This window comes from Barbus barbus (assembly GCF_936440315.1).
Source record: "Barbus barbus genome assembly, chromosome: 22".
NCBI lineage: Eukaryota > Metazoa > Chordata > Actinopteri > Cypriniformes > Cyprinidae > Barbus > Barbus barbus.
This window is the reverse complement of record NC_136750.1, coordinates 31,269,104-31,279,852: the sequence shown is the minus strand read 5'-3', so window position 1 is coordinate 31,279,852 and position 10,749 is coordinate 31,269,104. Positions and strand designations below refer to the sequence as shown.

At 46.1% G+C, this 10,749-nt stretch overlaps 1 protein-coding gene across 4 annotated transcripts in view; it reads right to left on the bottom strand.

The window, feature by feature from the left end:
* LOC306888630 (high affinity cAMP-specific and IBMX-insensitive 3',5'-cyclic phosphodiesterase 8A-like) overlaps positions 1-10,749 on the bottom strand; it is a 42,389-nt gene that overhangs the window by 6,857 nt on the left and 24,783 nt on the right. For 2 of the 4 annotated variants that reach the window (XR_013785762.1, XM_079447070.1), the window contains exons 6-19: positions 10,474-10,562; positions 10,279-10,357; positions 10,005-10,142; positions 9,278-9,366; positions 9,025-9,076; positions 8,893-8,935; positions 7,210-7,290; positions 6,777-6,847; positions 6,500-6,664; positions 6,013-6,061; positions 5,804-5,939; positions 5,226-5,424; positions 3,285-3,502; positions 2,874-3,006 (exon numbers count right to left, since the gene is read on the bottom strand). Coding sequence is in view for 2 of the 4 variants with exons in the window: in XM_079447070.1 (XP_079303196.1) it covers positions 2,874-3,006; positions 3,285-3,502; positions 5,226-5,424; positions 5,804-5,939; positions 6,013-6,061; positions 6,500-6,664; positions 6,777-6,847; positions 7,210-7,290; positions 8,893-8,935; positions 9,025-9,076; positions 9,278-9,366; positions 10,005-10,142; positions 10,279-10,357; positions 10,474-10,562 (1,542 nt within the window). In the remaining 2 variants the exon portion in view is untranslated. Of the gene's footprint in view, positions 1-2,873; positions 3,007-3,284; positions 3,503-5,225; positions 5,425-5,803; positions 5,940-6,012; positions 6,062-6,499; positions 6,665-6,776; positions 6,851-7,209; positions 7,291-8,892; positions 8,936-9,024; positions 9,077-9,277; positions 9,367-10,004; positions 10,143-10,278; positions 10,358-10,473; positions 10,563-10,749 lie in introns of all 4 variants that reach the window. The other 2 variants (XR_013785763.1, XM_079447069.1) reach the window with 1 other exon arrangement.

Below are 10,749 nucleotides of genomic sequence, written 5' to 3'. Positions count from 1 at the left end.
ATCTAAACAACATATTATACAAAACAGCACAAAAGAGTCATTTGACCATTGTTAAACCAAAGAAAAAATGTTTAGATACTGACAAATGGTTTGATTTGGACTGTAAGACTCTGAGAAAAAACCTCAGAAATCTATCAAATCAGAAACACAGACAACCAGATAATCCGGACCTCCGCCTTCATTACTGTGAGGCACTAAAACTATATAAAGCCACACTCCGGCGGAAAAAAGCACAGTTTTTGCAAAACCAGTTTGAAGAAATTGAAAAATCTATAAATTCACACAAATTTTGGGATAAATGGAAATTATTATACAAACCAAATCAAGAAACTCTGGCCATCCAAGATGGGGAGACGTGGAAAACTCATTTCCAAGAATTATATAGCCCAACCCAAATAATTAATAAACTAGACAATTTAGAAAGATCGATTAAAGCGAATCAAAACCCCTTAGATTTCCCCATAACAATGAAAGAATTGGAAGATAAATTAGGGGTCCTTGAGCCCAAGAAAGCCTGTGGTGTCGACAGCATCCTGAACGAGATGCTGAAACACACAGAGCAAAGCTTCAAACTGGCCATGCTAAAACTCTTCAATGATGTTCTGTGTGTCGGGTTCTTCCCTGAGATCTGGAACAAGGGCCTCATCAGCCCCGTTCACAAGAACGGAGATAAACTAGACCCCAACAACTACCGAGGCATCTGTGTGAACAGTAACCTGGGGAAGGTGTTCTGTAGCATCTTAAACACCAGACTGTTACACTTCCTTACGAAGCACAATGCCTTGAGTAAATGCCAAACTGGCTTTCTTCCAAAATGTCGCACATCCGATCACATTTTTACATTACAAACACTAATTGACAAATATGTACATCAAAACAAAGGAAAATTTTTTGCTTGTTTCGTTGATTTCAAGAAAGCATTCGATTCAATCTGGCATGAAGGACTATACCTAAAACTTATCGACAGTGGAATAGGGGGAAAATTCTATGATTTGATCAAATCAATGTACACAGCCAGCCATTGTGCGGTTAAAATTGGGAACCAAAGAACCGAATTCTTCCCCCAGGGGCGTGGAGTGAGACAGGGATGCAGTTTAAGCCCCACCCTCTTCAACATCTACATCAACCAATTGGCCAACACATTAGAACACGCCCCCTTTCAAGGTCTCACTCTACACGACACAGAGATAAAGTGTCTTCTCTACGCAGATGACCTGGTCCTCCTGTCGCCCACTGCAGAGGGGCTTCAGGACAGCCTGAATCTGCTGGAGGATTACTGTCAGACCTGGGCCCTGACGGTCAACCTCCAAAAAACTAGAGTAATGATGTTCCAGAAACGCTCCAGATCTCAGGGACCAACACACACATTCACACTATCACACAGAACCATTGAAACCACAAAAACATACTCTTACCTCGGCCTGAAAATAACTCCAACCGGTAACTTTGCTTTGGCTGTGAATGAACTCAAAGAGAAAGCTCAAAGGGCTTTCTATGCCATAAAAAGATCCATTAAAATTGACATCCCAATCCAAATCTGACTCAAACTTTTCAAATCTATAATTGAACCAATTGTTTTATATGGCAGTGAAGTGTGGGGTCCTTCTATAAAATTTGACTTCTTAAATTGGGAAAAACACCCGATCGAAACTCTACATTTAGATTTTTGTAAAAGAATACTTAAAGTTCAAAGAAAAACTCCAAACAACGGATGCAGAGCAGAATTAGGCCAATACCCTCTGCTTCTAAACATTCAAAAAAGAGCCCTGAAATTCTGGAAACACCTAAAAACAAGCGACCCCAACACATACCATTACAAAGCCCTAAAACACCAAGAGCTGAGCGTAAGTAAGAGTCCCCTCCTTCAGCTGGTGCTGAGACTGACTGAGCTCACACACACAGAGATCAGCCAGCCTCAGGACACACACACACTCACACACATTCGGCCCACACACATTATAAACACAGAAAAAGACAAGTACATCACCCATTGGACAAACACCATTAAAAACCAACACAAACTGGAATGTTATTCGGCCCTAAATCGAAAATACACTGTTGCGATCTACCTGAGCGCCGTGAGTGATGTGAGACTCAGGAAAACACTGACGATGTACAGACTCAGTGAACACAGTCTGGCCGTAGAGACGGGCCGGCGCAGACAGACCTGGCTCTCTCGTGAGGACCGACTCTGCTCGCACTGCATCCTGGGAGTGACGGAGACGGAGCTGCACTTCCTCACAGAATGCACTAAATATACAGCTATCAGAGACCACTACTACCCCAAAATTAATAAAATATTCCCCCAATTTAGCACATATAATCCAACCCAAAAACTCGGTTTCATTCTTGGCGAAGAAGCCAAATGTTGTAATATAGCTGCAAGATTTGTAGCATCTTGTCATCTCCTGAGAGACAGCCAGAGAGAAACAAACAGCCAATAAACACACACTCACTCACAGCACAAACACACACACATTACAGCTACACACATCTATATCATCTATACAATGTTCAGTTTCTAAGTTCAGTTGTTACATGATGTCTGTAGTATAATCTTTTATTTATTATTATAATTCATTATTTATTTTATTAACAGTTAGCATTGTTTTGTTTTTGTTATATCTAGCCATGTGTTTATGTAATAATGCTTTTATTTAGTTTCATTATTACTATTATTTTCTATAAGCTTTACTAAATTTTCTATGTTGTTTTAATGCTTTGGCAATACAGAATGTATGTTTTTGTCATGCCAATAAAGCTTTCTGAATTGAATTGAATTGAGAGTAAGTGTGTGTGTGTGTGAGAGAGAGAGAGAGAGTAAGTGTGTGTGTGTGTGAGAGAGAGAGTAAGTGTGTGAGTGAGATTCTCACCCCGTTCTCCTCCAGTGCTGCCAGCGGTTTGTTGATGCTGTTGACAAACTTGTTGACGTGTTCGAAGTGTTTGGTCATCTCAGTGGCAAGGACCATGTCTATGATGGCCTGCCGGAGCGTGCGGTACTCGTTCCTGTGAGAGAGAGTGTGTGCGTGTCAGTGTGTGTGTGTGAGTGTGTCAGGTGATCTGATCAATATGGATGTAAACAGGGTCTGAAATGCTTTGAGATCCATCAGAGAGCACACTCATCAGAGACGCATGAGAACACATCATACTGCAAACACACACACACACACACACACCCTTAACCTGCTCACCTGTCAATCAACCACTGCACTATGACCAACATCAGGAGCACATTTAATGCTGTCATCACAGCGTGTGAAACAGAGGCTCAGTTTAGTGCATACCTCTCCATGTTCTTGAAGATGTTGCACTTGTCGTCTCGGGTGGTGATCTGGAAGGCGAGCGCGGCGTGGTGACTCTCCAGCACAGCAGTGTCGTTGTACAGAATGGCCAGTTCACTTCCTGCGTTACACAGGAAGGAGTTTGTCCGCCCAGGATGATCGACATCATGCACGGTCGCCGCGATCAGAGCCGCCACCTCGTCTATAGGGTCCAGACTTTGCTGAGAAAGAGACACACGGAGAGTGAAGCTGCAGCGACACCGAGCTGCGATCGCAGCGCTAACACCCTCACGTCTTTCATTAGCATACGCTGACGATCACATCTACTGCTAGTCAAACAACTGTGAATCACGACTTCAGCTGCTTCTGCTCTGTGTGGTGAAATATGTTCACAAACCGCATGCCAAGATCACATCAGACAAACACAATAACAGGACACAAACAGCACCATGAGAGCCGAACCCCTTCACCAGTTATAAGCAGGGTTCCTACAGAAACTGCTAAATTAAATTCCAGGACTTTCAAGGACTTTAAGCATTACTTCTTTGGTTTCCAAGGACTAAAATCGGAGATCTCCCTTATCAAACAATATCTTTCAAATTCTAATAAAACAAATTGGTACAAATAAAGTGCAGAACAAAAAGCATGCAATGGCTGTGGCAACCTTTACATATGAAAGGATACTATGGCAAAGTTATTGCTTCCTTATTCAAACAGTTTCTTTAATGAATATAATTTTTTTTATGACAAAACATTTGTCTTTTAATCATACAAAGCAAAACAATGCAGTAGTATTTTGTAACTGATCTAGGACTGTATCTAACTATTATTTTGGTGACCAAGTAATCTACTGGTTATTTGGACAATTGAGTAATCTACTATTTAGTAATACAAATAAAGCTAAGTCTAAAAGTCAAGAGATTGAAAGTGTGTGAAAGTGACGTGACATACTGCCAAGTGTGGTGACCCATACTCGGAATCCGTGCTCTGCATTTAACCCATCCAACACACACAGCAGTGAACACACACACACACACACACAGCAGTGAACACACACACACACACACACAGCAGTGAACACACACACACACACACACACACACAGCATTGAACACACACACACACACACACACAGCAGTGAACACACACACACACACACACACAGCAGTGAACACACACACACACACACACACAGCAGTGAACACACACACACACACACACACACACACACACAGCAGTGAACGAACACACACACACACAGCAGTGAACACACACACACACACACACACACAGCAGTGAACGAACACACACACACAGCAGTAAACGAACACACACACACAGCAGTAAACGAACACACACACGCACAGCAGTGAACACACACGCACAGCAGTGAACACACACGCACAGCAGTGAACACACACGCACAGCAGTGAACACACACGCACAGCAGTGAACACACACGCACAGCAGTGAACACACACGCACACACGCACAGCAGTGAACACACACACACACACGCACAGCAGTGAACACACACACACACACGCACAGCAGTGAACACACACACACACGCACAGCAGTGAACACACACACACACGCACAGCAGTGAACACACACACACACGCACAGCAGTGAACACACACACACACACACAGCAGTGAACACACACACACACACAGCAGTGAACACACACACACACAGCAGTGAACACACACACACAGCAGTGAACACACACACACAGCAGTGAACACACACACACCCGGAGCAGTGGGCATTTATGCTGCGGCGCCCGGGGAGCAGTTGGGGGTTCAGTGCCTTGCTCAAGGGCACCTCAGTCGTGGTATTGAGGGTGGAGAGAGCGCTGGACATTCACTCCCCCCACCTACAATCCCTGCCGGCCCGAGACTCGAACCCGCAACCTGTGTGTGTGGTGTGTGTGTTCACCTTGACGCGCTCCTTGCACAGGAAGTATGCGGTGGCGTGGAGCACGTCTGCGGCGTGTGAGGAGTTGTGGTAGGAGTTGCTGGAGTGATAATTGGCCTCGATGATCTGCAGCCAGGAGCGCAGCGTCGCCTCCGGACAGCTCAGGAAGTCACAGACGCCGAACCGCGAGAAGATTTTCAGACCCAGAAACGTTAAAGGCCTGAAAATAAACACAGAGGCATGAGGAGTGTCTGCTCACCTGACACACACACCTGTACAGAATCTACACTTCATGAGTGTTTAGATGAGAGTAAACTAAGCAAAGTGAGTTAAACAAGACACTCAACTGGAAAAACCACAACCAACCAAAACAAACCACTAAAAGTACATAATGTTCACATTTTCTAGTATGTTTTGTGTTTTTCAGTAGTCATTATTATTAACTTGATATAAAAACATTAGAAGGCTTTGAAATAAAGAGTGTGTGTGAGTTTGTGTTGAGATGTACTTGTGTGTGTGTGAGCATGCACGTGAGTGTATGCATGTGTACATGTGAGTGTGTGTATGCTTATGCATGCACGTGTGTGTGTGTGTCGCACCGCTTCATAGTGGCTGACTCCAGGCTGAAAATATCAAAGTCCCACGATTCTTCGTTTTCCATCGTCTGAGCAATGCATGGTGGGATATCGTTGAGAGACAGTGGTGTGGTCAGGTGACTTGGGATGTGATGCAGCTCTGAAACACAAACGGTGGGAATAGTGGAACAGGAAATGGGGTCAAAGGTCATAAAGCAGTGAACTCAGCTTACGTTTTGTGGCTAAGATGTACTCGTTTCCTGATAGCCTTCGCAGTCCGTCCTGCAGGAGAGAAAGCAGCGTCAGCACCCCACTGACAGAAACAACCGAGAAGCGCTTCACATTCCTGATTACATGTGACAGACTGGAGACGTGCTGCAGCTCTCTCTCACACACACTCACGTTTGTTTTTGTGAAAAGTGGGGACTCTCCATAGGTGTAATGGTTTTTATACTGTACAAACTGTATGTGCTATTGCCCTACACCAACCCTACACCTAAACTTAGCCCTCACAGGAGACTTTGTGCTATTTCAGATTTTCAATACATTCCATTCTGTATGATAAGCGTTTTGAAAAGTGGGGACATGGGGTAATGTCCTGAAAAGTCACCTTCTCCTTGTAATACCCGTCATACCCTTGTCATTATACAAATTTATGTCCTCATTTGTCACAAAAACACACACACACACAGTGGCAATCAGAGGCACTGTGAGACTTACGGTCATCAATCCGCCCACCAGGTCGTTGGTGTGAGGATCTTCCTCTTTAGTACCGAGCTGAGGAGAGTATAACTCTGTCGTCCGCAGGATCTCCAGCACGCGGTCCAGCGCTTCGGCCACCGGCATCGGACTGCTCTCCTGAGCCGCGTTGATGATGTTTATCACCTACACACACACACACATCAGAATTAAAACATGTGCCCACAGAACCACAACAACACACACACTCGCCCCACTTTATAACATGAGCCTGCTAAAGCCAAACACAGTAATGTACCTTAGTGATGGGAGCTTCAATAGTCATGGAGTGGATTCTGGCCATAGACGAGTGTCTCCTCTGAGAACTTCCTGCTAAACACAAGATCATCTGAAATCATCCTTCACTTCACATGCACCTGAGCACAGGGGTCAGAGGTCAAGGGTTAGTCAGGGAGAGTTTTATGACTGCCAGACAGTGAGATGTTTTATAAAGCTAATTTCTTTTATGAAGTTATATTTTTGGGGTATTTTATGCCTTTATTGTTGATAGGACAGTGGCGATACGACAGGAAAGCACAGGGCAGAGAGAGAGGGGAACAGGAGCCGTTTGTACACCGAAACGGTTACATGTTAAAGCTAAACCTGGACGCTCCGCCTAGGGGAGAGGTTCTGAGTGAGGGGCGGGGTTTTGGTTGAGGGTCAAAGGTCAGGGGTCAACAGTGTCATCTCACCATCACTTCCTCTAGAGGTCGTCGAGCGAACATCCAACGATCCTTTCCTGCGGTCCTTATGTTTGCTGGACTGCTGAATATCTGACACAACGACAACATCGACACATCAGCACACCTGAACACACACGCACTCACTCGCTCACCGGCACACACACACACACACACACACACCCTCCCTCACACACACACACACACACTCCCTCACACTCCCCCTCACACACACACACCCTCACACACACACACACACACTCCCTCACACACACACACACACACACACACACACTCCCTCACACACACACGCACTCACTCACTCACTGGCACACAAACTCGCTCACACACACACACCCTCCCTCACACACACACACTCCCTCACACACACACACACACACACACACACACTCCCTCACACACACACACACACACACACACTCCCTCACACACACACGCACTCACTCACTCACTGGCACACAAACTCGCTCACACACACACACCCTCCCTCACACACACACACACACTCCCTCACACTCCCCCTCACACACTCCCTCACACCCCCTCACGCACACACACACTCACTCACTCACTGGCACACAAACTCGCTCACACACACACACACCCTCCCTCACACACACACGCACTCACTCACTCGCACACAAACTCGCTCACACACACACACACCCTCCCTCACACACACACACACACACTCCCTCACACTCCCCCTCACACACACACACCCTCCCTCACGCACACACACACACCCTCCCTCACACACACACACACACCCTCCCTCACACACACACACACACCCTCCCTCACACACACTCCCTCACACACGCACTCACACACACACACACTCCCTCACACTCCCCCTCACACACACACACACTCCCTCACACACACACACACACCCTCACACACACTCCCTCACACACACACACACACACTCCCTCACACACACACACACACACTCCCTCACACACACACACACACACACACCCTCACACACACACACACACTCCCTCACACACACACACACACACACTCCCTCACACTCCCCCTCACACACACACACACTCCCTCACACTCCCCCTCACACACACACTCCCTCACACACACACACACACACACACACACACACACTCCCTCACACTCCCCCTCACACACACACACACTCCCTCACACTCCCCCTCACACACACACACACACACACTCCCTCACACACACACACACACACTCCCTCACACACACACACACTCCCTCACACTCCCCCTCACACACACACACACTCCCTCACACTCCCCCTCACACACACACACACACACACCCTCACACACACACACACACTCCCTCACACACACACACACACACACACTCCCTCACACACACACACACACACTCCCTCACACACACACACACACACACACTCCCTCACACACACACACACACACACACACTCCCTCATACACACACACACACACTCCCTCACACACACACACACACACACACTCCCTCACACACACACACACACACACACTCCCTCACACACACACACACACTCCCTCACACACACACACGCACTCTCTCTCTGATTGTAGTTTAATTATTGTGGTGATTTGCATGTCATGCATCTCTCACTCTCTGACCATGAAACCATCAGATCGTGTGTAAACACTGTGTCTCTGGTACCTGTCTGTGATTCGGCCTGGACTCGCTCACAGGACTTTTCTGTCTGGATCAAAACACACAGATCAGTCATAAACATCATCACGACACAAGCATGTCTCAGTATCGCTGTCGGACGACTGAACGTCTGCTTACCTTGTTATGGTCATTTAAAGGCCTGTTAACAGACACACAGTGCCTGATTTTACTACAGGAGAGACAGACAGAGAAATATTAACACACACGATCAAACTAGAGTCACCTGACCCTCGGCCAACAGGAACCTGAATTACATTTCTTCAGAAATTAAAAATAAACATGTTTGTTTTGAAATGAAGCTGAAATCAGCCATTTGATTTACTGAAGAAAGAGTAAAACTTTAAAGCAGAGAGACAGAAACGCTGCGCACCCTCCCTGTCCAACGACAGGCGTCATCTTCACATTCTGCTGCACACTGTCTCCGTTCTTCTTTTTGGCATAATACACCCCCTGCCACTCCTGAAACACACACACACACACATATGAGAGTGGATCTAAACAGCATACAGAAGCAGGTCTCAGGTCTGACGGAGAATCAAAGTTCGACCCCTGTGCGATGAAAGTCCAGCGTCTGCAGCTTCAAACGCTCCTCCAGCTGAGTGTGTGTGTGTGTGTGTGTGTGTGTGTGTGTGTGTGTGTGTGTGTGTGACCTTTGTGCCGTGTGAAGTGATACAGCAGGACTGTTCACACATTAAACCTCATGTCTTGTTTGGACTGTTTGTACCCAGAGTTCTCTGCTGCTTACTACTGACATTATTCACAGGATCCTGAACTATCTGGCATCATGTCATCTCATTTGATCTCATTTGTTTTCAAACATCTGCCAATTCATTTATGAGTATATAACGTCTCTACATAATGAGTTGAAATAACGCAGGGCTTTAGGGTTAATATTGATCACTGGTGCTTTGGAAGGCTGTCAGCACATGCTGAGGATTGTGGGTAATACTTGAAGACTATGAAAACCCATGCGGCGGTCAGCCAGTGTCACAGCCTGGGTCCATTTCTGAATGTTCATCAGAACTTTCCTAACTGAACGGCAGAGATGTGTGTGTGTGTGTGTGTGTGTGTGTGTGTGGACTGTCAGTCTGACTCACTTTCCCTCTGTGGATGCAGGAGCTGATGTTGTCCAGCAGGTCTGGTTTGTTTTTTTCACTCTTAGGCACTTCAGTGTTTTCCTTCAGCAGTTCCCCACGCTGGTATCCCATGATGCACTCATACGCTGGATTGACGTACTGTGACAGAAGCATGTGGACAAACCAGATTCACAGTCTCAGTGATCCTCTAGAGCTGGTCTCTGAGATTATAGTGTCTGATTTTGACTTGTTCTTCAACCTCACTGAAGAGACGTGTGTGTGTGTGTGTGTGTACCTGTATGATCTGATCTTCACTGCTGATCTCAATGGCTTCCTGACTCTGTTCCAGTGCAGTAAAAACAGCATTACAGGCTCTGAAAACACACGCACACACCATCATCAGAGAGACTGTCCATGTGATGAAGACAAAAAGGCCCTTAAACAAAAGCAAACAACACTTGCAAGGGTCATGAAGAGACAAGCATCTCACCTGAGTTTGATCTGAGCTCGTATTTCTCCATGATGGAGTTGGATGAGTTCGTTATAACAGGCCATCATGTTGGAGTTCTCCACATATCGCTGTGTGACGACAAACACACTCGATTCATGATGATCTTGAATGAAGCACAGAGACTCTAGAGTGTCATTAACACACGCATATGAACAAAAGCGCTTCCAGATACGCAAGATCAGGCACTGGTGCATTGATGCTAATGTGTGTAAAACCAGAAAGCACTTCTAATACGCACACTTGTGTACACACACA